The sequence below is a fragment of the Nelusetta ayraudi genome, unplaced genomic scaffold, assembly GCF_046127955.1.
Source record: "Nelusetta ayraudi isolate G7.1 ecotype Tasmania unplaced genomic scaffold, CSIRO-AGI_Nayr_v1 ptg000033l, whole genome shotgun sequence".
Taxonomy (NCBI): Eukaryota; Metazoa; Chordata; class Actinopteri; order Tetraodontiformes; family Monacanthidae; genus Nelusetta; species Nelusetta ayraudi.
Genome location: NW_027466083.1, coordinates 1,729,923 through 1,757,436, shown reverse-complemented (window position 1 = coordinate 1,757,436; position 27,514 = coordinate 1,729,923). Strand labels below are relative to the sequence as shown.

Sequence of the window (27,514 nt, the reverse complement as noted above, 5' to 3'; positions counted from 1 at the left end):
GATTTGCAGACATTGTTTGGGGTTGTACATCGACAGCTAAAGTAGTCTGTAACTAAAAGTTCCGAATTTTCAGTCGTATAATCTACGCATGGACGTGTTCATGGACATTTTTTTTTCTCGGAAAAATGAGAGCTGGCTAAAAAAAAAAAAGAAAAAAAAAAGAAAAAAAGAAAAGCATTACTGTTCGTCGAGTTAGTTGTTTAAAGTCAACTGCGTATTTGGAAAGACGTATAATAAATATTAGGCTATTTCGTTGGATTTATTTACAATTTATTTACACATTTACAGCGCCTTCGTTTTGCATATTTGCAACGTATGCTTTTATTTTGAACGTTCCATATTTCTCTTCCCGTGTACCTCTTCGCCGTTGCGTCGTCCTCCACAGCGCCCCCCTTCGTCCACTACGGTCGTACGTCAGACTCGTCGTCAGAGCGCGGCGGCTAAGGAGGCTGCAGGGTTCGGCCAGCGCAGACCTTCAACCTGCGGCAGTCCGCCACGCACCGGCGGAGCGAGGCGGCTCCATTTCCGTGTGTAACACCGAGAGCAGACGGACTCGAGCCGGACATGGGACGTGAACGTTTGTGGTCGGCGGCGCGTCACGTCGCCACCGAGCCAGCCTCACGTTGCTGATGCCCCGCATTCGTTCACCTGCAGTCTGCTGCTCGGACCGCTTGAGTTACGGTAACGGTAGGTCGGTATAAAGATAGCCATCAATAATCGGAGTTCAATCAGCTTCGATGCCCTCCGTGCTCCTCCTCCTCCTCCTCCTCCTCCTGCTCTTCGCTGTGCGTAATTAATTCTCAGGTATCTGCGCTGCGACGTTATCGTTCTCTTGCCTCGCTGCCTCCTCGCTTGGTGGTGCTTGTGCGATTTTAGAATTAAACTTAAGACTGTCTCTCTCTATCTCGATGCTCCCTCTATATTATTGCTAAGACTTACGACTGTCATAACTTCTAATTGGCCCATTTTATCAGAATGACTTATGATGAATTTTGCTGCTGCTGCTGCTTCACAGGCTAAAGGGAGCTGATCTGCAGCCGCTTTCCTGACAGCAACCATCTGGACCTGGTGGTATGAGAGGCTCCGGGAGACGGTGATGGAACACCGGGAGTTGGGCTGGCTGTGTCTGGTGGTTCTTTTCCTCGCCTCCTTGCTCATCGTGCTGGGATGGCTGCTCCAGTACTTGCTGACCTTCCTGCGGCTGCGGAGAGCCAGGATGACCACCGGGCAGGTGGGAGGAGACCCTTCCCAGGGGGTGCACGCCTCCCACCAGAGCATCAGCGGGGCTGCTCTGGGCTTCCTGCTCAAGTTCTGTAAGGGACGGCATGGAGGACATGTGCGTGAGGCCGGGGTCAAAGGCTTGTTGACCTCCATGTTCTCCTTCAAGTCCGTCAGGGAGCACTGGCAGAGGACCTGGGTCAACGCCTTGAACGAGCAAGCGTGCAGACACGGGGTAAGCCTTCGTCATCGGGCCAAACTTTGCTATCATAACACAGTGGCAGCCCGCGTGAAAGCACAAATGGTGCTACTACAGCAAGGCATAAATAGTTAAGCAGGGGTTGAATCCGTTTTTTTTGCGCCCGTGTGCGCTGGAGCAGCGTGTAGGCAAGGAGATGGAGTCGTGGGAGTTGGAGTGTCTAATCGTTAAGAGGACGGGGGACAGAGCCTTGTGTAACAGCTCTCAATCAATGGATGCACAGAGGAGCAGTCGGTGTAGCCACAGTATGAACACCCACACCCTGTAAAAATAGCAGAGTGCCCCCCACCAGCCCAGCGTGCTGGGAGGAGATAGATGTGCTGGATCCCAGTGGGAACAGAACAGAGGCACAGTTGTCTCACCGTGGTACTCAAATACTTATTTAAAATCTCCCCAAATTTTTTATTGAACCACACATTCGCTAAACACAGAAATGTTGGATTCACTTAATTCTACGTTGTTAAATTATGTTCACCAAAATTTCTAAATGTCAGCCAGCTTTAAGTGGTTCCCTTTTGATGTGTGCGAGTCAAAGAGCACCACGCAGTCAGGTGTCTCCTGTGAAGCGACCATCCCACTGAGGAACCCTGTGTGTTTGCTGGACCACAGATGAGTTGGTTGCAGGGGGTTGAAAGGGGTCAGATCACTGCACAGAGTATAAACGCGCACTATAAAAAGCTCTCCATTGTGCTTCGAGAGGATCCAGCCAGCCCCCTCGGTTGCCTGAAAAAGTCCTCTCAGGTGTTCAAGTGCAGCGTTGGAGAAACACTCACTAACACTAAGCTCAAGCTGCAGGCTGCATGTTACAAGATTCCACACCGTACCCATGTTCACGGCCTCATTTTTCATCCTGAATACCAGTGGACCTGGCTCACAAATGAATGATACAAAAAAACCCAATGGTTCTCCACTGAACAGAGGTAGTCTAAAGAAGTGCACATTCAGCTATTTGGCAATTTAAGTTGTCGGTATGAATGTTAGTGATGATGGTTGTTTGTCTCTCTGTGTGGCCCTGTGATGAAGTGAACTTTGCTCTAACACGGCTGAGATACACTTCAGCACCCCGTGACCCTGTGTGCAGGATAAGCTGTGATTAAAAAAAAAGATCTTATCTTATAGACAACCTTCAAGGGTAATTTATGCTTTGCAAAGACAAAGACATGCATTTATGAAATTTCTTCCCAGCCCGAACGTTAAACTATGCAAGCTGCATAGCTGGATTTTTCATTTCTAATCTGCAGAAATGGCTGCGACATATTTTTCATGAAGTGATGCTTGGCATCATTGTAACAGTGTTTGCGCTGCCCCTTCAGATTTCTATGGGACTTTCGCGTTTTCAAAGACAGGCAGAAATATTGGTCCGTGCATGTCGCCCACTCATGTATAATATACAAACAGCGTGGAACGATATCGCTGATGGTAACATCATGGTAAAGCACAATGAGTTCCTCTTATGTGAATCCTTCATACTTTTTTTCCCCCCAGCACATTAACACTTTATGATTTGGTGATCAAAGGGTCACAGCCGTGGTGGTAAATTGGGGTTTGACAGCTCGGCTATCACACAGTGGGCCTAATAAGTTGATCCCTTTTGACCTTCGCTGCTCTGTCACCAAGGAACCCCCACAACCATGGAGAGAGACTCTCCAAAAGCTTTAAGAAGCCTGAAGTCACCTCGAGTCAGAGCTGTCGGGATTTGGCGGCAATGTTTCAGATGATGTGAGATTTTTAAGAGACAGGCGGACTTCAGATATGGTCCAACTTAGAATGGTTGGTTTCCTCTGCATTAAAGGAGCTTTGAAGGCATAAAAATTCAACGTTAGTTAAAAAAGGACAGATGATCGACACAGTAGCTACCTCGACAGCATGGTCTTTGGGACATTTAGTGCAACCACCCATTTCCAACGAAGAGGTCTCCAGTTTCCACTGTTTTCCGATTAAGCTATAATTTTCCTCACGGCACTGTTAATCATGAGAAACTAGGTTGCTTCCCTGTGTGACACAATGGGCAAAATGAGACATTGATACAAATCAGGCACAGTTGTAAAAAAAAAAAAAGAAAAAATGTTGGTCAGAAAGTCACATGGTACATGGAAGTATTGTTCCATGAGCCTTACCTTCATGGCTCTCTGCTTGGCTGATGCTAAACGTTTGACCTTCAGCCTTTAGAAAAGCTTTTAAAAACCGACTGGATGCCGTGCTCATGATGTTTGCCCGCAAGACAACTCCTCCATGCAGCCGATGCATTAGCGGAGACAGAGACAAGCTGTCCACCACCACTGTGTACCCGTGTAGTGTTTGGTTTGTGTGCTGAGAGTGCGAGCCAACGCCTCCTGAGCTCACAGTGAAATAGCTGCGCGTCCAAACGCAGGACATGCCCCTTCTTAAAATGCAACGGTAGAGCTGAAGTGGACAGACGGACCAAGATCTTCCCAGTTTAAATGTTTGACTAGTTTGACCGAGCTTCTCTTGCCTTTCCACTGGTTGAATTTGGCTTGTCCTACTAGGATGCATCACAATGAAATTCCCCAGAACTATTAATCACTGTCCTTGGAGAGCTTCATTGCCATGCAAACTTTTCACCCTTCCTCCGAAGTTCCCAAAACAGCCCTTTGTGATGTCACAGAGGGTACGAGTGCCAGGGTCATTAGTTCAGTACCTCTTGCTGCTTCACAGCTGCCTTGTATCCCCTTTCGCAAATATTTGCAAGGTCCAATAAAGCCAGAGCAGTAAATTAAAAGCAACCATCTGCACAGGAGGCCGTAAACAGAGGGTCGCGTGTGGTGATTGTCTAGTTTAAATGCAGCACAAATAAGTTACTGCTGTTAACGTGTGGCTGGTTTTTGACCCCCTGCTGTCTCTTCACCTCCTCCCTGGAATCCCGGGCAGGACAAACCTTCTGTCAGAGCTCGTGTCCAGTATTAAGTGGCCGCAGGCGAGTCACGTCACATTCCCTGCCTCTCGTGTACAGTAAGCGCTCCCCACCTGCCAGGCACGTTTCCGCGGCGACTAAACCGGAGCCACCTTTCACACGGTTGGGTCTGTCGACTCGCCTCGCGCTCTCCCTTCGCCCCGCGTTTCGTTCTATTGTGTTAGAACGCAGACAAAACGCGAGCCCCCCCCCCGGAGGAACACAGCCAGCGCGGCGAAGACGTGGCCTCGCTGTCATCGTGCAGGGATTAGCTGCAAATCCTTTATAGCATTACCCTAAGTACTTATGCGGCAATTTAAGATCGCTGCTGACAGAGATCTTTAAATAATTGCGTCGAAATCTATCCGATCAAAGGCGAGTTACGTGAGCCGGCATGAAAAGGGGCACAAAAACTTTCCTTGTAGACGTCATTGTGTTTATTTTCATCTAGAGAGACAATCGCCTCCGTTTCTGGTTTATATGAGTCTCAGTTTCACTGCGTTCAGTGAGAATAACACAACAATCACCCCCCTCTGTAGCTCCCAAAGGAAGAAGTTAATAATCTCTTTTTGTCATCTGGAATAATTTTAATTGTAGACCGAGTTATATAACCAGCGTTTCCAAATATATTTAGAAACAATATGCAATTAGAAAATGGCTAAAGGTGGTATTCAATTAGTTTGAGGGCCACTTGAGCTCAGATTGAGATAGTGATAAAAATACATGAGAATGCTGAAGTGACTGGACAGAAACATATTTAGACAGATTTTCCATTTTGTGCATGGTAGGAAACCTTGTTCCTGTTGCCAGAGAGAAAGTCATATGAATAAAGATTTTCTAATATAAGAATTTGAGGTTTGTTAGCTTGCTTTTCAAAGGAATGCATGTCTGAAAGATTTTGCTGACAACTGGCTTAAATACTGCAATAGCTGTGATGCTACAAATTCCATTTTCTTCTCATTCATAATTACACTTAATCTAATAAATACCTGCAGGTACCAATGTCAGCAATGTCATTTTATGTAGTTTTGAATGCACAAGTCTCTGATATTCGTCCAGGCGTGCTGACCTTGTTGAAATTCTGCCCAGTGCAGCAGACAGTGACGTCAGGCAGGAACGCTCCATCACTGATGTCGGAGCCTGTAAACACTGGCAGCTTACAGCTCTGGCTGCCTCAGTAATTTCGAGTGTCATCACAAGGCTGTGCAAAGGGATACCCAGAGGGGGAGACCCCGCTGTGACCTGGCTCACCACACAGACAACAGGACAGGATGAATCCTGACAATGAGGATCCAAGTTGTTACATAATGGAAATGGCACAACACTGAGTCGTCAGGTTTTGGATTTTTATTTTTTTTTTGTGTAAAAGAACAAGGTGCTGGAAACGTAATGTTCTCCAGTGGAGCTCACAGCCTTGTATTTGTATCTGTTTTTTATGTGTCAACCCCAAACTGATGGAGCCAGTTGCATCCTGTGCAGGGTGACCTTGAGGTGATGATGTGGTTGGGATGATTTTTAAGACTACATGTTCACCTTCCTGAAGTTGAAGCAAGCGAAAGAAGTTAACACTCAGCTTTACTTATTTATTCAGAGCCTATTGCCCAACTGTGGGCGTCAATCATTGTTGGAAAACATTCACACCATGAATTGTCTGTAAAAATGAGACCTTTAAACAAATTGGCATGAGAAATGTGAGAAAAGCTCTGATTGGGCTGCCAGAGCTGACTGGATGGTGTCAGAACTCAATGATGCAACTGCATCTTCAGACTGAAAATCTGTTTGGTCTTCCGTCATGGTTTGGCCCTTCAGCTCTTGAAGACGAGCCAAGCCCACCTCGGATGTAATGACGGTAGTTTTGTCCATTTGAAACACAGCTCCAGTCTCACTCCTGCCGTGTTGCTTTCTAATGCAGGGGTTTAGCTGGAGGCTCCTCTGCAGCTGGTTCTGCACAGCCAGTCGACAGAAGGGCATGCTACAGATAGACAATTACATGTTCGTGCATGAGAGAATGCATGTGCAAGTAATTGATAGTGACTTGCAGATGTGGATTTTTTTTCTTTTTTAAGTACAAATCTGCATGGTTAAAATACAGCTGCAATAATACGGTTCAATGAAAACTTGGAAGAGGCTAAACTGAGACATTCAAAGCACACAAATGTGTTTGTGAGCATCAAAAGCACCTGCTGCACCTCTGGGCAGCGATCCCATGATGCAGTTGGTTTCATGACTCAGTTATTTATGAAGCTGGAGGATATAATCTTGCCCTGGCAAGGACAACTTGATATTGAGCTATTCAGATGTCGCTGGGAGGACTGGACGGGCCGTTCAAAGCCTGGAATCACGCAGTGGGGGTGGGGGTGGGCGGTGGGCGGTGGTGGTGGTGGAGGGGGCGGGGGGTGTCGTCGGGCTGCGCGTGCATCTGCAGCTGACACACGCCGAGCCGTCATCACTGGGCTCAGTGGGCGGAAGAGGTGGACTAGTAGAGCGCACAAGTGTGCATCTGCTGGAAAGGGAAGCTCGCCGTCCATTCAAGATGGGCAATTATGAAGAGGCTTGTGATTATCTTTAGGCCACAGTTCACTGTTCTCCCTCCGACCGAGCTGCTGGTTGATGATTAACACCCTGCGATTATACTCAAGTAGTTCCCTCTCAGCGACGGGGGACATTCAGCGTTGGGAAGCCGGCGCCGCAGTGATTGTGCGGGAGGCGGACCCTTCTTTGTGCGCTTGATGAAAAATCAGAAGTCAGTCTCGGCTTCATCGACCACACTTTCAAAACTCTGTGTGACTTTCAGTCTCGGTGTGACAGGCCTTAATGGGCAGAATGAAACGTTGTCACACATCAGGGGCTGTTGCAAAAAAAAAAAACCCAAACAAAGAACCAATTGGTCAAGAAAGTCACACGGTTCAGGAACCGTAAATAAACTAAAATAAAGTCCTTCTTAAAGCCCAATTAGTGTCCACCTGGCCAATCAATGGAAACCGTGATCTTGCTGAAATCTTTACGTTTGCAGCATTTGCAATCAGTGAAGTTTTCAGACCTTTGCCGCCATTCATGTAGAACGGCCTTACTTTAATTCTCCCCCAGTGTTATCGGGAACTCAATCACACCAGATACAGATTACTTCAGATACGGGTGACCGTCCTTGCATAGCTTTGAATTTCATTAAACGCGAAGGATCCCGTGTCGCTTTTCCTTGGACTAATAACGTTTTCTGTACCATTTGCCCCCCTCTGTTACCATGGGTACTGAATTTAAAAGGAAAGTGTGGGAACAGCTCAGCAGAAGCCACAGGGGTGAGAGTATTTCTGGTTGACCCACATGCTTTTCAGAGACCTACTGGCCAGACCGGACCCAAAAGGGGCGTTGCTGATGAACCTGAAGTGACACCGTAGATCTCTCCGGGGGAAGAGTCTCACTCCAGCAATGCACTCCTCGTACACAAACACAATGGGACTGGGGTCGGTGTTCAAGGACAAATCTGTTGTTATGCTCTGAGGTTTGCCCTTCTTCGTGACAAAACGAGCTCCGTTGCAGGATACGCGACACATAACCCAACACCTTGGGCAGCCTAGAGAGCTCTACGGCCGTACCTGACTGGAAGTGATCAGGTCAACAAGAGGATCTAAGTAATTTCCCAGCTAATGATATTCACCACATTCCTGAACTGAAAACCACGTGGTGGCTTTCATATTCTAAAAACCAAAACCGCCCAACACACTGGCTTTTATATTTAAAGTACTGTGGCAAATAGCAACAAAAAAAAGAAATAATGCAAAGACGGGGATAGTCACCTAAAAAGAAAGAGAGTCATTTTTAGCAGGGTGCTAAATCAGCGCCTCCTGGCAACCGAGGCTACAAATCTGGTGACACAACTTTCTCAGAGGCATTGGGGATTTTGATGGTGGCAGACGTGCAGCTGCGTGTCCTAAAGTCATCTGTTGATTTATTTAGATTTGCAAGTCTGACACACGGAAAAAAGGAAAATATGTGTTGTTGAAGCTTCATAAGTTGACATTTGGACTTGGGGCAACGCTCCACCTCAAAGTGATGTCGATTTTGTGTTTGATTGACTTGTATCAGGGAGGACGGCAGCGGGACTGCTTGGCCTGGTGTTGAACTGCATCACTTCAGTTGTCTGCCTGGCACCATTTGTGAGAGCATTCCTTGTTTTATGGCAACACTTCACACGCCACATGCATGGCTATACAACAAAACTGCAGGAGATGGAAGAGAAGGAGGTCCAGGGACTCGACGGGCAGGCTCTTTGTTAAGGTGCCGACCGGTCCACCGCGGTTATAGAGTCCTACACCAGACCTAATAAATATCAAACATGTTTTTAGACCTTCAGAAGACGGCATACTTGGCCCCTGCGTTTACAGCCTCCTATAAAAGAGCTCATTTTTAGCCGAGAACTGAAGACCTTGAGCTTTTTGAGCACAAGGCTTCTGGAAAAGTGGAGCGAGCAAAAGCAGTAAAAAAAAAAAGAAGGACTTTTCTCATATTGGAAGAGCTCACTGAGGCTTCAGACACACGACGGCAGTTGTGCATCATGACTCTCTGCAGGGCATTACAGAAATGGTAGAAAAAGTCCCTCTGACTCATAGCGTTTAATCAAACACATGGCAGAGCAGAGAATCTCCCACATGTATTTTTTTTATTTTTTTTATTACTTTGTCAGATTAAAAACACTCTAATAGACAGAAGGTCACTTAGTATAAACGCAGTACGTGTTAGTTTAGTTTATTCCGTTATAATTGTGCGTGTGCGTATACACATACAAATAAATAGACAACAAAGGATACAGCCACAACAAAATGATATTGACCAAAAAGGTGCATGCTGAAGCTGAAGCTTATGTCCTCTACCCTTTTTTGACATCATGTAAGCAGCTCACTTATTAATGGTCCTAGTAGTCCTAGTTCGTCATACTTCCTGAAACATAGCGACTCTCCAGGATAGAAACTCCCTCTAAAAATACAGCAGCCTTTGCTGCGGTGACACATGCTCTGCGTCATGCCGGCGTCCAAATCAACTCTGACATTTACCAGCAATTAGTGTATAATCAACCTAATTTCAGCCGTGCCACTGGCGTTTGCGTCTGTCGGCAGTACACGTTTGTGACACGCGCGTGCACACACACACACACACACACACACACACACACACACACACACACACACACACACACACACACACGAGGTGTCTTGTGAGTCCATTTTGCGTCCACTTTTTGAGGCTCCATCCGAGCGCGGCGAGCCCAGCCGGCTGTACGCTCGCAGTCATGTGACACCAGCGTGGCTCCAGAGAAGCTACGTAAGCTTGCAGCACTGCACTTGGCTCTCTGCCCTTCTGGCTTGAGCACTGACACACACACACACACACACACACACTCATGCCTGCCCGCTTGCACAGACTACAAACTTTGTTATATCATCCTCCCACTCGTGCCCCGCCTCCACTGTTGCCTTTGATAGAATTTGGACGTGAACCTAAGAGGAACATATGCCCGGACAATAGGGGATTTGCTTTCTCTCACTTGCATTTCCTAAAGCAGATAAATCCACTGAAAGAGGCTCCCTGGCTCGCTTGGCGCTGTGATCGCCGGCCACTTGAATCGCTGCTGTTGCGGTGAATCCTAACGCATGACGAGATGCTAATTCCCCCCATTTATACCCAGCGAGCGCGGAGCAAAAGCCGGGCTGCTGCCGCCGCTGCTGCTGCTGGCGTGACTAAGCACTGACTGATGCAGCGTTCATAATGGAGTCTGTTCTGAGGGTTCGGCCTCCGCGCCTCACAGAGGGAATGCACCACTCGTGCACTCGCTGCTGTAAAAGCTCACGTTAACCTCAGCGCGCTCCTCTCCCCCTCGGACAAACATATGTTGGCTCTTTCTGCCAGCGCCCTCAGGCGTTAATTCATCCGAGCAAGCCCGCGTCTGCAGGGCGGCCGGGGGAACCAATCACATTTGTTGCTCCGCCTCTCGCGGCGCGTGTGCAACAACCCCCTTCTCGCCCCCTCCCCTTGTCATCTCGTGATCGTGACCCTTGGCTGCGGAGCCGGAGTCAAACATTAATAATCCGAGCCGGAGTCTGAAGGGACGTGTGTCCTGTTTCTGTAAACAGATTTTAGGCGGCGTGTCCTTGTGAACTCCACCGCACTAGTTTCACTATTTGCAAAGTGATGCAGACGCTGCTCCACTCGATACTTGATATTCCTTTGTGCATGAGGAACTGCTGTATCATCTTACCGCATTTATCAGATGGCACCACTTTATCATATAGCCATGCATGACAAAAACCCCTGTGATGACATTTCGGCCTTTTCTGTTGCTGATTTCCCTCTTGTTTTTCACTTCTTCTTTTCGTTTATCTTTTTTTTTTTAAGCCCCATAAAAATGATTTATAGCCGTTTCTGTGGAGTAGCAGCCGGGAAACAATCAATGCGGTGGAACCAGTGATCATTTTGGATTGGCATAGATGTGTGCCATTCAGTGCCTAATGGATGATCTGCTCCGTCTGCTTAGAAAAGCAATGGATTTCTAGCTGCTGGCGCGCTGCCGCCTCCGCTTTTGCTTTCACTTACACCCTGACCAAGCAGCGTCTGGTTTTATCACCCTGCCTGTGTGTAATTACACATATCCACAGAGAGGAAGCACGGCTGGGGGGTGGGAGCATGGTGAGGGAGGGGGACTCAAGTTCACAACATAGCAACATTACCACGATGAGAGCTAGTACTTTTCAAACCGTGACTTTGCAGATTATTGGGAAAAGTGTTATTAAGCTCTTGACCAATACGAATAGTTTGTATTAATGTTGGTTAAATCCTAGAATTCCATCATAAACATTGTTTTTTTTAATTATGTTTTACAACGAATGTACATTTTCAACATTACTGTATGTTTTTTCAAACCTTAAAATTATAGTTGTCAAAATCACCCGTGACTCACTGACTTGTATCGTGGAGAATGACCTCGCTGCCATAAACGTAGTGCGTCTGGTTATTTAGTCCCATTCCAGACCAGCTGGTGCACTGTGCAGGTGGGGGGATAGGGGTGGGGGGGTGGGGGGGGGGGCGTTCTCCTTGTTATCAGCCAGCGAGAAGTGAAAAGAAAAAAATGCAGAAGAACTGCATAGTGCTGCTGACGTCTGCACTGCTGTTTTCATTGTGTGTCCAAGTCTCTCTTCTTTTTGTTATGTAACATTAAGGATTTGTCCATCTGTCTCTGCCAGAGTTCCATCCAGATCACTTTTGACAACAGTCTCCAGTTCGCCGCTGCCTCTCGGATAGACGGCGTGACCTGTGCGGACCAATCAGCGCACAGAACGGTAACGCTAGAAAGAACACAGAAATCCTTGAGTTGGTCACAGCTTGTGGCTCATGCTGCCTTGAAAGCAAAGGCTCCTTTTTCTCGGCTCGATTTTTAGAAGTTGTCTCCTTTTGTCCTTGTTGTCTTTCCCTCCTACTTGGCCGTGGGGCAGGTTCTGCACTGCAAATGCTGGGTGGACACGGTGACATTTCCTGTGACGGTCACCCAGCAGTCACCCGCTGCCGTGTCCATGGACACCTATCAGATCACAATAGCACCTGCAGTGACCAAGGTACAGAGGCACACCTGGATTTTTTGCATATGTCTGGGCAGCCACTTAAACAAATCAGGATGTCTGGACTTTTCTTTTTTTTTTTTTTATTCAAATGCATCGTGCTTGTCCAAACTTGTGCAGGAATGTATTTTATTCATGTATTTAAAACAGTAACAAATCATTTTTAAAATAATGTATCCGTCTTCTACGTTTTTTTGTAAACCTTTTTTTTTATTATTATCTATTTCTATGGAAGTGCATTGCTGCCACCCTAGAAAAAAAAAATCAGGCCTCACATTATTTCATGATCATTTTCATGTTATGATGTGTTACTGAGCCCTGTTTTTTTCTGGTGTGGCAGCAACTGGCAGCAATGCGCTCACATAGATCTCACTCTGCGGCTCTGTATTGCAGTGTAATCTTGAATTGTTGCAAAGACAATGTCTGCATTTTCCTTTATCACAGATTAAGCTGTTTTTTTGGTGAAGGGGAGGGGGAGAGGGGGGCAAATATTACGACTTTGTTTCGTAATAACTAAAACCACAATTGTAATCTTTTGTAATCCTTTGTAACTTGTCCTTTACCAGGCCGTCTGTCCCCTCTGTCCCCAACAGGTGGTGGTGCGTCTGGAGGAGGTGGAGGACGAAGGGCTGCTGGTGTCCTGGACACTCTGCAGGCAGCCGTCACTCAGCCTGACCGTGTCTCCGTGCAAGCTGCACAGAAAGGTGACGGCATCGGCCATTGTTGCCTCCGATATGATTGACGGCGGCCAGGTGTGATTGACGCCGTCGACCTCGGTTTGGGTGCAGTGAGTGTGAGAGGGGTTAGAAACTGAAAGGCTGCACCTGAGACACTTGACACCCACCGCACCAGTCTGCTCCTTTTTATTATTAATTAATTTAATCATTAAATTAGTGCATTATTTAAAGGATGCATGCACATTATGCAAAGTGCTTCCCTGAGTGTCTTCATGCAGCGCTGCAGGGACGTGCACGTGAGCCACCTGAAAGCGCTTGTCTCCCTAAATGACTGAAGCAGGAAATGCGGTTGCATAAATTTGGATTCCCCCGGCGGAGGCTGGAACAAGTGAGGAAGAAAGGGAAAAAAAACAGTTCAGTGAATTTTGAAACAAAAATATCCCAGAAGTTTAGACAGAGTTTTAAAAACTTCTGAAAACAACATAAATTAGCCCTCTGTTTGCAGCCTTGCACAAAAACATCACACTTTTTTTGTTCATTCCGTGTGGAAGGGGATAAAAATAGTACATTTTGTGAAGTGGCCTCAGAGGGCGGAACAGATGCCCAACTAGGGGTCTTTTAACTAACCTGGGAGAGGCATCAGGCCTCTTTATGACATCACAAAGGGCATTGGGTTTTAGGGCATGTTTTTGTGTAGCAAAGCAAAAGTAGTCAAGCACGGACTTTTTCTCACCTATAGTTCACTGGTCGACTGGAGACGCATTTTATTCCCAGAAAACACTGCAATTATTGATTTGTTTTTGCATCATTGTGGGACCTTCGCAGTGAATCTTGTTTATTCATTCCGATTTGATGTCAGACATGATTAATTGTCCCTAGTTTGAGAACTGGTTCACTCTCAAAGGCATTCGCTCTAACAAACCTTTGTTCCTCCTCAGGGGGCCGAGGGTGTGGCAGACCTGGACGTGATCAAAGGTCTAGTAGAAGACACTCTATTCAGCACCCAGCCAGCCATGGTTCTCAGCCTCAGGCCTTCTGCCTCCAGTCCTCTGGTCAGAAATGTTCTCCTCCCTTTAACCTCTTTCAGCATCTTTAAAACAAACTCAAATACCTCTCAGATTGCACAAGCATGTGATGATGTTGCAGTAGAACCATAGCCTAAATCCAGTGTGTTCCCACCTAGGTCCCCATGGACCATCTGTCGGTGGGATCCAAGTCTGTCCCACAGAGCGTCCTGGTGAGACGACTTCTGCTCCGGCAGCTCAGGGTGACCTTAAGTAAAGGTCTGATGTTATCCCTCCTCGTCAGGTCGTTTCCGCCTAACTTCCTGCCACTCGCTGATGTTGTGTTGCGTCACTGTGCGTCCACAGGTCAGTGGGTGCGGTCGGGGGAGCTGTGCTGCGTCCTGAGCTTGGACCAACCCTCGACAGAAAGGACCACTCGCTTCCTGCCTTTGTCGAGCACCACCACACTGGAATGGAGTGAAGAAATCAGCCTGTAAGATCAGTTGTGTCGGAACTCCTCTTTGTCTGTCATGGCCATTAACATTCATGTTAAAGATCAAGAAGTGGATTAAGTCTTTGTCTTGGTCGGGCCAACGCTTATCAGCTCATTTGTACAGATTGTCTTGAGTATTTGATTTGCTCACTGTGACTGCAGCGCTGCCGTTTCCTGCGTGTTTCAGGGAGCTGGGCCCAGAAACCAAAGAGCTGACAGTGAGACTTCTGGAGAGGGATGGAAAGCGGGAACGTAAGCCCTTTCTTTGCTTGATCACAATTTACTGCCAGCTGCTCTTCCAAAAGATGATCAGCAGGAATGTTGAGTCATTGCCGTCTGAAACGCACCGCTGGCAGGCTCGCTGGTCTCTGTTTGCGTTTTTCGGATGAATAATCGCTCGCAACAGCGTTCAGCCTGTCTGTAGAAAGACATCAAGTGCTCTTGTTTTGAATTTGCATAGAATTCCTGCCTGGCCACGCCTCCATCACCTTGGACCCCAAGTGCAAAGTCCCTACTGGACGACATGTTGTGTCAATAAGCCCTGGCCATGGGTTAGCACCTAATGCTACCCTCACAGCCGAGGTGAGAGACCACAGCACCCACACAAAGTGGCAGCATAGCAAGTGCACTATTTTGGCACCATGTTTTTTTCTCCTCTTGAATCATTTTCACGATTCACCTTCACTTTTCACAGCTGCTGTACGTAGAATCCGAGGAGCCTCCGAGCGCCCACAATGCCTTGCTGCTGCGCTCCTCGCTCACCCCGACCAAGAAGGTGGATGTGGATCGCACCATCATGCCAGACGGAACCATCGTCACCACCGTGACAACCGTCCAGTCCCGACTGAAGGTGGAGCGCAGTCCAGGTACTGCAAGTTGCAAGAGTGAGCCGGCCGGCACGCTGTGACGGCATGGGTGCAGTGCGGCACTCCTGGGTAGCAACAGGAACCTCTCTTCTGGATGAACACGTTGCTGCTTAGGGTAGCAAATATTTTGCAGATATTATCGTGCAGTTGGATTTTGAAGAAAAAAAAATGTAGGATAGAAAGGAGATCCTAATGGTTGTTGTCAATCAGCTTAGCCTCATTGTGTGTGTAGGAATGATTGGGGCCTGCTAATGTGTTGTGATGATTAGGGTAAAGTGGTAAGAGTTGAATGTCTGAATGGAAAGATGGATACTGTTTTTAGCATGTGAAAGTAATTTTGCCTCAAACCCCTGAACACAGCATTGACTTTTCAACAGCAGAGCACAAAGAAAGATGAGCTTCTTTAAAGGTTAAGTGTGTAATATTTGGAGATTTTTAGGAAGAAACAGCGACATCAAGTGGTTACATTTCAGATTGCAGCGCTCTTTCACTTAGGCCCCCTTCGGTACTCTGAACCCTTTCTCTCCCGAGCCGAGCTTGCCAGTGAACTACGGTAGAGTACGAGCACAAACCTAGATACCTCGTCCACCTTCTTCTTCGTTGGTTTATTTAAAGGTACGCGAGCAGTTACCCTAAATATGAAACAGGCTGGTGAGCTGGATTGTTCACACCAGCTTCCTTTGAAATTTGGCAGTGCAGGAACTGGAGCAAGGGTGCTGTGGGCTTGTATGTTAAGCTTTTACCAATGTAAAATCATAAATTAAGGCTAATTTTACAAACTGGACCTTTAATCTGAAATGTTGATATCAAAGCGAGTGATGTTCTGACATTTTCCTCTCAACCCCTTTCAGGTGAATCCCCTTTGTGTTCGCCATCTAAAGTGGAGGTGACTGAGAAGAAGGCCGTCGTCCTGTCAGAAGCCAAAGGCAGCCCCGGCTCCAGCAGTGAGTTCTGGACTTTTCACAGATGAGGAGTAGGACGAGCACAAAGCTGCGGCGTAGAAGTAAACTTCTGAGTAAACATGATGCAGCCTGAGTGCAGGTAGTCAAACAGGTTGATAAAGCAAAGCTCAGCGCTCTCACCGCCGCTCACTTGCAGACTAAAGCAGCCTCTGTTCATACTGATAACGTGTCGGCCCCTTTGATTATCGCTGAGCTAAGTATCTGTGTTTTTGTTGCTCAGAGAGCAGCCGTCTCTCTAATGGACTGGATCCTGTTGCAGAGACGGCCATTCGGCAGCTGACAGAGTCGGCGTCCAAAGTGGCTCGGAAGACGCCGACAAAGCGGAGCACGCTGATCATCTCGGGGGTGTCAAAGGTCAGACGGCTTGATGCAGCTCTGTGGTTATTAGTGAAACAGCAGACCGGTGTCTTCTACAGCAGTGTTTTAACGTTGACCTTTTATTTTCCTTCAAAGGGATAATTCAGCCAGAAGTAAAGTTTCACCTATTTTCTCTTCACCTCTGTGTTGCCAAAGGCTCTGGTGATCATTTTAATCCACATAACTGTCCTGCGTTGTCCTGGAGGTTAGAATAAATTCCTCCCAATGGATGCATGGAGGGAAAATGCGTCTTCATACCGATCATGGGCTGTCATCCAAGTCATGTAGCTGATGGTTGGGACGCTACAGTGAAAGCTTTGAAAGGGGAACGTGGAGTGAGCATTGCCGGTTCAAGAGGGATGACAAAAGACAAGTCGGAGGAAGATGCTTTTGTTTTGTCTTCTTACATTAGAGCGCACGGCTACGATAGCAGGAATTTTCACTGCCTGTGAATCACCAGAACGGTGACGCGGATGAGAAAATGTCCCGAGAGCCTCCAGTCGACGCAGGGGTGAGGAGCACATGGGTGAAATTTCAATTTGGAGTGAACTACGGCTTCAAGGAGAATTAGCACTTTTAGGGAATGAAAAGCACAATGGCATCATGAAGCAAGGCAAAATGACTTTGATCTAAATTTAATCCAGCGTCACAGACCCCACCGGACCACATGATTGCACAATGAGAGTCTTCTGGCCTGATTTTCATGTGAAAGTCATCGCAAATATAGAGGCAATGATTGAAACCTGACATTAAAAGAGCGTGTTTGGTATCCTGCTGTTGCATAAGCAAAAACAGCAAGTGACCATGTTAATGATATCACAGTGATTACAATTCCATTCCGCATCCTTGCCTGCTGAAAAAGTGTGCATTTTTTGAGCTACTCTGATTTGATGCTCATCAGGTTCCGCTCTCGGAGGACGACTGCGCTTTGTCGAGCGGCTACGCTGCAGCCATGGATGCCGCCATGCACGGCAACCATTATGGCGGCGGCCGCCTCCAGGACCCGGAGGAAACCACGCCCTCTGACGTGTCAGAGCGCCCATCAGTGGAGGACGTGGAGTCTGACACGGGTTCCACCGGTGCCTTGGAGACACGCAGCCTCAAGGATCATAGAGGTAGTAATGCTTTGATGCAGTGTTCACTGGCTAGTCGACTTTGTCAAATCTGAGGAAGAGGAAGCAACAAATAGGCTATTTGCTTTGGATCCATTTTAATATTTTCTCTTTTCAGAAATGATATTTCATACTGAATTTTGTATTTAAAGCCACAAAACTCTAAACAAGTCACTGATTAAAAGCTTTGCGTGCTCCTGGGTTACAGCAGAATATTGTATTTGTTCCTTTGCCGTCTCAATATAGATAGCAAAGGAGCAAACGGACGTCCTGTTAAAAGAGACACCAGGAACTGATTAGATTCCTCAAAAGAATAAAAGGAGAAGCCTCACAGTGAAAGTCAATATGAACCGAAAGTCCTGAAGAAGGGATATTTAAACGCTCTTCTACTCCCCTCTAGTGGCGGTCCTATAGATTGCACCTCGATACAGTGATTTTTGATATTACTGTATTTTGATTGGATTGTTTTCTTTAAACTAGGAATAAATGTCCCAGCTGGTGCCTCATCAGGTTAAATACTGACTTTATACCTCTTGGAACACACTCTGAAACACTCTGTGTTCCTTCTGTAGTTGGATTCCTTCAAAGTGGGTCAAAGCTCCTCTTTCGCAGAAGACGCCGAGAAAAGGAGGCCTGCCTCAGCCAATCCCACGAAGACATCTCCAACATGGGCAACAGCTTTGCTGCCACCTCGACAGGCAGCCGCAAAACATCTGGCAGTTTTTCTCGCCGCCTCATCAAACACTTCTCATTCCGTTCATCAGGCAAATCAAAAGCGAAAGCCGCCGCGACTAACGGAGGTTCAAGCCCACTGGGAAACTGATTATTCTTCTGGGTCCTGGTCTTGATGGCTTTAATGGTTATTACTGTGAAAAGGACATTAACTTGCAAAAGTAAAGACTCAAAACAGGCTCATTACCCCAGGCGGGTTGTCACCTGTGTTTATTGAAAGGAGGAAACCTCTGGTAGGGCTTTGCTTCCTTTGGAAAGTTATTATTTTACCTTCATGAAGAATGTCATGTAAAATGACATCATACTGGGTGAATTCATCATGATGAGTGTGTGAAATGCTGTTTAAAAAAATTGTAAGGTTCTAACGCCACTATGATGGTATTGTTTGCATTTTGACTTGATTTATTTTTTATTCATGGGTTGCAAAAATAATTTATTCATGTGTGTGTGTTTTATATACATATATATATGTGTATAAATATATACATATATATGTGTGTACATATATATATATATACATATATATATATGTATATATATATTTATATATAATATATGTATATATATGTATATATTTATATATATATATATGTATATATTTATATATATAAATTAAGTGCTTTATTTAACACCCCACAACAGTTTATCATCAATAAAATAGAGATATTGCTGTGTGTTTTCCCATTCAAATGTACTTTTAAACACATAGTTTGAGTAAGTTGAGAAAAGTCAGTCTTAAAATAGCTCAGATAGTCGTAATAATGTTTGATGTTGTATTGAATTATATATTTATTGTACTGATTATTTTTTAAAGGTACTTCATGTGAAATCTCTTATTGCATTTTGATTTTGGTTTTGCACTGTCTCCCTGCCTGGACTTACTCAAGCCTGTCAGTACATTCTACACATTTAAATTTTAACTTTGCTGGCTAAAGAGACAAAAATTGCTTATTTATACACATTTTATGATTGCAATAACAACAACCACTGCAGCTGCAAAACAGGACAGGCTTCATCCTTTGAAATGGCTCGCATGGATTGCAAGCAGGCAGGAAATATCCTGATGTGATTAATACAATAATTGTCAGTGACAACTGCGTTTATAATAAAAAGTAAAATCATACTGGTTTTAAGTAAAACTTGGGTTTCATCGCCACACCAATTTAGGGATTTTCAAGGATTACAAAAGGGTCCTGAATGAAATGGACACACTCAGGTCAAGGACTCTAATTGCTATTATACACTTTATGCATCCTTAAATTCACTAATCATGTAAAAATGTATATAACATTACTGGACAATTTATGCTTGGTTCAGTGGGAGTGAATTACCTTTAATTGACTGTATTATTAATAAGACATAATTAAAATGATGTGATTTCTATTTCATTTTCAGGTTTATTTTCATCATGTCACTGAATTGTAGAGGGGAGCTGTTGTGCCCAGCAGTGATTGTCTGCCACAATTTGATTTCCACCCGAGCGGTAGCACATAAGATAGGGATAAACAAGGCATCAGACACACCACAAACAAAGATTGAGACATGGGAAACGGTTATCTTAGTGCTGTCTATCATGCAATTGCCATGCCTGATTTCGTGACAAACTACACTCCTTTTTGGCCACAGTTGTGATCATTATCTAATAACAAGTGTTGAACTGTCTAGGAACTATATCTTTACAATGATTGAGAGTGCACAGTTGTGTGTATCTGCATATTATGACCTTATAATTCAGAGAAAATCAGGTGCATTCAGATCAGGTTAAATCAAATCAAATTACACTTGAACAGACATGCACCATGTGCTTTTACAGAATGACAGGCCTAGAGAATGACAAACACCTACAAAAATATGTGCTTGAGTTTTGCTGGAATGGAAAGGATTAATTTATTGCAAATAAATTATTTTAAAGCATCACTTGAAAGGTCTGTTCCTTAACAAATGCAATTCTAATGTGTTTGTTCTGTTCTTTATTAGTGTTCGAGAAATTATTTTGCATTTATTTTACGCCTTAATATTGGTTTTTCTTTTTATGTTTTTGTTTTAGAAAACCGCCAAAAGTTTTAAAAATGAACGTGGTCTTCAATTACGTCCGGGTCCAAAACGCGCCTCAGTTTCCTTCACTTCCGTTTCTAAAGCAGCTTGTGATTGGTGTGGCATAGTACGTTCCGGTAGTAGTCGCTGATTCGGTTCTCCCGTTAAGTGTTTGAACCAATCAATCGCGAATACTTGACTTTAAAGCCAATGGAATCGTAGGGCGGGACAATTGGAGTTTTATATGCGGACGGAGCCATCCATTAGCTCAGTTCGCGTTTGTTCTTCAAACAGTGTCTTTCTCGAAAACTCACCACAACAGAAACCATCCACGATGTCTGGAAGAGGCAAAGGATCTGGAAAAGCCCGCGCTAAGGCCAAGACCCGCAGCTCCCGCGCTGGACTGCAGTTCCCCGTTGGCCGTGTCCACAGGCTGCTGCGAAAGGGAAACTACGCTGAGCGTGTTGGTGCCGGTGCACCGGTCTACCTTGCCGCCGTCCTGGAGTACCTCACCGCTGAGATCCTCGAGTTGGCCGGCAACGCCGCAAGGGACAACAAGAAGACTCGTATCATCCCGCGTCACCTGCAGCTCGCTGTCCGCAACGACGAGGAGCTGAACAAACTGCTCGGTGGGGTCACCATCGCTCAGGGAGGGGTCCTGCCCAACATCCAGGCCGTCCTGCTGCCCAAGAAGACCGGCCAGTCTGCGCCGAGCTCCGGCAAGGCGGGAAAGAAGGCCTCCTCTCAGTCCCAGGAGTATTAGCTCGCTGGTGAACAACATTTAACACCAAAGGCCCTTCTAAGGGCCGCCCCAATTCTTCTTTACGAGCATCGTTCCTAGCTTTGACTTGATTCTACGAACTTTAATTCTCTCTCGTTGCCTTTTTTATACGCTTCAAACGCTTCTTCGCGAAGCTACATGCTAACGTCCGTAGTTAGCATTAGCATCTACTGAGGGGACGTGGTTACTAGCTATGGTGTGACCAGTATATATACATCAATTAGTTCATTCAGGCAACATGGAGTTGAAATCACGTGCTACACCGGAATACATCAATTGTTTCTGTTTTGACGAGACACGGGGTTTTAATATTGAGGACCAAAAGGACATTAAGTGGAAAGACGTGTTCAAAATGAAAATAAACAATTTGCGACATTATTTACAGAGTATTTATTCTACTTTTGAAAACTTAATTGTGTGTGTGTGTGTGGATCAGATGTCTCACAAAACGTCAATATCTCCTGCGTGTTTGTGTTTCTTTGAATTCTGTGAAAAGTGCGACACGATTTGTTGTTTAAACGCGCCTGTGACTTTTCGTCTGTTGGTGGCAAAGAAATCCTTGACGTTGTGATCCAAGACAGTGTTGCTTCTGCTTCGAGCTATAACAGCTGCATGCAAAGCGACGGTTGTTGAATTGGAGTGTTTAACGCATGTGTGGTTTTGACGTGCATGACGCGATAACGGTTTTCTGGCTTCCAGGTGTTAACGCAAACGCGTAGAGAAGAAATTGACAGCTGTGTTCTTCAGGGGTCTGTTGGTAAAGAATGCATGTCTCTGAAGTCAGTTTTGGTCTGTTTTTTTTTTTTTTTTTTTTTTTCAAATGAACCTCATCTGGAGTCTCCCAGTACACTTGAGTGTAGGTTGATGCTTTTGTTAAATAGGCTCTATGCATGAGACACGATGACGTAGTTCCGGCAAAATCTCAGGATGGTTGGTAGTTTCCGGTCAGCGCTGGTCGTAATGTGATGCTAGCAACAAGGCCACCAAAGCTGCATGTGGAGTTACTTTTGGATTTTATTAGCAAGTGAGTTCAACTCGTTTCATACCCACTGAATGTCAAGATGACGTGTAAACGTACAAGTGTGTTTTCAAAAACGGGGGGATAGCACTGCCAGCCACCACTGCTGTGTGCCCCAATGTACAGCATCGGCTACCTGTAATTCTGTCCTGAGTTTCCATACGTTTCCTCATAACACTGAATTACAGAAACGGCGGGTCACCAATATTAGAAGAGCAAATGTTATTGATAAAAGTAACTCGCGCCAATTCCCACTCAGCTTTCCTGTAACTGCCCTTTATCAACTCGTAGATCTATGTCATTGCAAATGTAGCATCTTTGCCAATAGTCATCAGAGCTTACTTATGGTCACATCAAGGGCTGAACTCATGCTGAACAGAACTTTGAACATGTTCTGTGACAGAACATGTGTTCAGAACACGTGACAGAACGTGTCACTTAATCTTGTCCTACTGTCAGTTTGTGTTGCGTTTCTGTTTTCTTCATAGAGCGGTAGCAGTGAGCTCTCACAGAGATCTCATTAGTGGCTTTGTCTTTTCCAGATACTCAACCAAACAAAATACGGCACATGAGTAATTTCTTGTTATCTGATTTGCCTGAAGCTTACTAGATCATTATTATAAGACAGCGAGGTTGTGATAGCCAGCCGAACTGCTCGCTTAGATACGACGAGACGTAAAACTTGAAACCTTTTTCAAGTTTGCTCTGAGGTGTTGCGCTGGACGCTCGGACAATTCTCCGGACATCATTCACCGTGGTCTTTGGCAACTCCAGTAAACAGCGTGTGTATGTAGGCTACGCCATGACGTTACTCAGCGCTTGGTTCATAGTGTTTACGCCAGACCGGAAATGACTCACCATCCTTACTCGAACGCGGATGTGATTCGTGATCAACAATAAAGACGCGTGAAGAACCGGAACCTGCGATACATGTCGAGGGAAGTGTTAACACTTCCGTGTACAGCCTTCGAACCAATGGAGAAACGTCGTAAAGCTCAATGACATCACTACATGCTGATAGGGATGGTTAAACTGTATGTGAAGAGCCTCAACCCTTTCACTATCCAGCAGCAGAATGGCTAGATGATAAAGCGAAGTGGTTGTATCACGATTAATAAACCTTCTCAATTGCCTCTGTGCTTAATGGAATTAGCAAACTGTCGACAGAACTGCAACACATTACAAAAATATTGTATGTATATCAGGAGTTGAGAAAATTTAAATAAGGCTACATTTTTCAATCCAGCCCGACACACACACACACACACACACACACACACACACACACACACACACAGGTGAGCTATTGTACAGAAAAACAAGATTGTAAGAACATCTTCAGCAACAAAACAGGAAGAAAACTAACGTTAACTGGAAATGTACTTATGACCTTAAGTCTTGTTGGATTATTTGGGGGGGAAAAACTTTTCATTTTAATAAAACACACAATTTCATTCGGCAGTCAACATCATACAGATAGATAGAAAATAACCACAATCCAGTCAGAATTGTCTCCATCTAGTGGACAAAAAGCATATCGCATATTGTGTTTTTTCATATGCTTTTGGTATTTTACAAAGCTATTTTTCAGCTGCTCTTGGTCAATAGAGTGCTTGGCAGTTGCGACAGTTATTCATTTCCATACGACTCACTATACACAAAATATAGATCTGGATTAATCTTTCTGGATGATTTGCGTTCTTGCAACCCATCACCTCTCGGAAATCTTCCAGCTCGACCTGCAGGACTTGTGGATATTTTTGGTACCTGCGTTCTTCTATTGTGCCGCAGACACCTGGAAATCAAGTGTAGCCTCTTCTCATCTCACAAGGGTGGAAAAAAAAAGAAGCAAATATTTGTGTCTGCTGTGGCTGTTTCATTAGCGGCAGAAGCAGCATGACACACTGAGTGTGAGCAGAGCACAGGACAGGCTGAACCAATTACTGCGGCCTTGACGACGTGTCCAACACCAACAGCCAGGATAAAAATTCCAGCTTTAAGGGGGCAAAAAAAAGAAAAACTGACCCATACATTGGCTGTGATGACTGTAATTTTCTGACTGGCTTCCAGTCAAAACCTCTAAATTCCTAACAATTTATTGTGACAAAGCAAAGTAAACAGAGTGTGGGTGATTTTCTTTTCGGTGTTTACCAATTTTTTTGCGTGGGATACAGAACATTTCTGCAAGTAGAAACGCACGGCTGTGAACATTAATGTGTCAGATGAGTTTCTCCTAATGTGTAAACAAGCTGCGGTTATGTACAGTCCAGCCTTCATGCACCTCTTCTCCCAGTAGGTCTATATTTTATTCACCCGTGTGTTTATGTTTTTCATTTTTTCCTGCAAAACAGATTTCAAGAAGGGAAAAAAACAACAAGAGTGAGTCACATCAGGGCAAATACAAGATCGAGACACACGGAATTTGACTCATTAAACAAGAGATGATGCCGAGTTGAAATGCTGGCAAAAACTCACAGCCAGATTTTTTTCTCTTCTGTTTTGTTCCTCTGATGTTTTTTTTTGTTGTCTCTTATGTACTTAAATATTAGTCACAATGCTGCCAGCAGGCGGTGAAAACACTCCATTCAGCACGACCCCCTCCCCCCCCCCCCCCCCCCACACACACACACACACTTTAAGGAACCTAAAGGCGGAGATGCAGATGGAATAAAAAGGAATGCAGTGAGAGCGCGAGGGACCGGAAAGAGGCTGGACCTGGCAGAGCGGCTGTGTGTGAACAGTCTGGATGTTTCACTGCAGCCACACACTGACAACACATTTCCGTCCCATCGTGAAGGAGGGAGCAGGGAGACGTCTCTACGCTGAGGAGTTTGGAAACTATTTTTTTGTTTCTTCTACTGTTTTGAGCATTTCGCAGAAAAGAAGATGCCCTGAGCTCTGGTAATGAAAAACAAAAATCTTGTGCGCGTGTGTGTGTGAAAGTGGGAGAGAGAGGGAAATAATCGGCCTATTGTGGCAGTTGACGTGTGATATACAGCCTGGTGCAGCTTTTTTCCCATACAGAAACCGTTTTTCTTCATCATTTTTTAAATTCAAGCTGGTATTTAATACTAATTAAGAAACCTGCCCTGGATCTGACCTCAGGGAGAACCACTGTTATGCACTTTTACTTCACTGTGCTGTCTTCAGTCTGTTCTGGTGCTCTTGTGGCTCACTAATGCACGGTCTGGGTGGATGACAGGCTTGAGAAGAGTTTTCCAGGCAGGAACACGAGGGCCACATGTCTCTGAGCGGGTATATTTTTATCTCAGGAAGCCAACAAAACCTCCAACTGTGGTCCATTAAATCAACATTTTTTTTTTGTCCATGTGCACAGTCATCTTAAAACAGACAGATGTAGAGGAAAAAAAGACGCCACGTCTGTCATGGGAAAAGCAAGTGGTCTCCTGCCGCTGCTTATCAGTCGTCTTGTTTGGACTGGACTGCCGCTGAGACACAGAGACGTTCGGCCGATGGCTCGATGTGAGGCTGAGCTCTCTGTTCCCTCGGCCAGAGCTGCTGGAAGAGACTCGAGGCTGTTGGGTTCAGCACCAAGACTAGAGAGCATTGAGATCGAGACCAGACCAAGACATTTGGGGTTCGAGACCAAGACAAGACCAAGACTTTATGTATCAATGAAAAATAACAACAAACAGCAAAAATGACCAGTATCTTTTTTTAAATTCAAGTTTGCATCTAATGGAACAGCGACATCTATTTTCAGCAAGGTATCTTTTAATCATTTTGCTGCTTTGCCAACTATTTTGAACCATTTTCAAAAAACAACTTTGTTTCATAAAATCAAAACACAAATGAAGCAGGAATACGGGGGCATGGTGTCACTCTGGGTGTAAAACGGCAGCAGCTGGATTCTTTTCCATTATTAACTGTCATTGTAGTGTTGGCTGAGTCTCGACCAAAAATCCAGAGTCTGTCCTCTCCGAGGCCGAGACAAGACCCAGTAAAAATGCCTTTGAGTCCAAGGTGAGACCGTGACCCTTAAAAAGTGGTCTGGAGACCAAGACCAATTTCCAGTACTACAACAATACACACAAGGCCACAGGAGGAGATAAATGAGTTACCAGACGGTTGCAAATAGCGAGTGGTGGTGGGTGTCAGCAACAGGTCACAATCTTTTATACAACTCTCTTCAACAACAAGGCCAAGATGAGGGCAAAGGCTAATTTGTGTGTGTGTGTGTGTGAGATGGAGGATTCTGCGTGGAGCTCCACAGGAAGAGCCGCCAACAGCACCTGATTTTATACGAGCCAGAAGGTCAAAGCTGTTTCTCATCAGCCTCCCAGCGAACCTCCAGCTGCACAGCTTCTTCCATCTGGCTGAAAGGCCTCCGGCTGCAGAGTCCTGCACCAGGCTGCGTGTTTCCTCCCTTCACCTGTCTGCCATCATCTCACATCCAGGCGTCCTGCAGAGATCTGAACACATCTGCACCGTGATTCATGCTTGGCAGAGTGGAGTCTGACCAAGCCCACAGTGCAGAGGAGACAAACAGGTCTTTAAGACAAGCAGGCAAAATATGGGAGCGGTTGTCCCTGCTGCACACTGCTGATGAAGGTCAAGTCCATTTCAGCTCGTCCCCAATTCCTTCATTTGATGAATTTATTTTAGTAGTTTACATCTCCAATGTTTTATTCACTTCAACATATTATTATTTTCATCTTTGACTCCAGTGGAGAATGAAAGTTTTCAATCGATAGATCTCCATAAAACAGTCTAATTAGCCCTCTGTTTGCAGCCTGCCCGTGAGCATGCCTCGCGTCAGCTTCCTGCTAAATATGATGCTTCTGCTGGACCGACTTTCAAGCACACTCAAACTCAGGCTTTTGGTGTTGTCACTGACACAGGAGAGGCATCAGTGCCTTTTTGTGACATCACAAAGGGCTGAATTCCAGGGGTTTTCGCACACATTGTCTGAAAAGAAAAGAGAAAATAATATGGGACACTTAACGATACACTAGCATCCTTAAATTTTTTTTAGCCATGCTGATGTACGCGGTACACATAGTACATGTACCAAGTAATAATAACTTCCACGTCATCACTCAGAGGACTGAGTCAATCTGCAGACTTTTCCCCTCAAGTACATCTGGTTACTGAGCCGCCTCTGTTTGTTTGTTTTCATTTTCCTCTGTGACTCATCATCTGCTTCATTTCCTCCATCTTCTCCCTGGGCCCCGATCATGGGAAAAGCCCTGGCAGATCAATGCCGGGGTCTCTTCTCCCACTTTCCCCTCTGACTCTGAGCCGGATTGCTCCTGTGGGACTCCCTGGAAAGACAGCACACGTGTTCTTATTCCTCTTGTGGAGCGACGCGCCCGTGTTTGTCCATACTTCCATCGGCAGGGTATCAAACACAGGGTCTGCATTAGAGCAACATAATAGCCACACTGTCAAGAAGTAAAGAGTGAACATGTTGCTAGACCTGGAAAAAAACTCCAGATTGTAACATCAGGGGCTCAAAAGCCCAG

General features: G+C 45.4%; 2 protein-coding genes across 8 annotated transcripts; both read left to right on the top strand.

The window, feature by feature from the left end:
- Positions 1-397: 397 nt before the first annotated feature.
- On the top strand, positions 398-20,112 carry c2cd2l (c2cd2 like). Of its 7 annotated transcripts, none has more exons than XM_076031526.1 (15): positions 398-687; positions 1,016-1,453; positions 11,621-11,716; positions 11,870-11,989; positions 12,559-12,696; positions 13,608-13,721; positions 13,853-13,952; positions 14,040-14,166; positions 14,354-14,418; positions 14,627-14,748; positions 14,861-15,050; positions 15,884-15,976; positions 16,215-16,348; positions 17,253-17,466; positions 18,036-20,112. In XM_076031526.1, exons 2-15 carry the CDS (start codon positions 1,097-1,099, stop codon positions 18,284-18,286), a joined length of 2,121 nt encoding a protein of 706 aa, XP_075887641.1. In that variant the 5' UTR covers positions 398-687; positions 1,016-1,096; the 3' UTR covers positions 18,287-20,112. The 7 variants fall into 7 exon arrangements, with proteins under 7 accessions (XP_075887641.1, XP_075887644.1, XP_075887640.1 ...); XM_076031529.1 differs by lacking the exon at positions 398-687 and adding an exon at positions 783-804 and having other exon boundaries at positions 16,254-16,348; XM_076031525.1 differs by lacking the exon at positions 398-687 and adding an exon at positions 784-804.
- Positions 20,113-20,475: 363 nt separating this feature from the next.
- h2ax (H2A.X variant histone) lies at positions 20,476-21,386 on the top strand. Its single transcript, XM_076031514.1, has one exon. It carries the CDS (start codon positions 20,564-20,566, stop codon positions 20,990-20,992), a length of 429 nt encoding a protein of 142 aa, XP_075887629.1. The 5' UTR covers positions 20,476-20,563; the 3' UTR covers positions 20,993-21,386.
- The last annotated feature ends 6,128 nt before the right edge of the window (positions 21,387-27,514 follow it).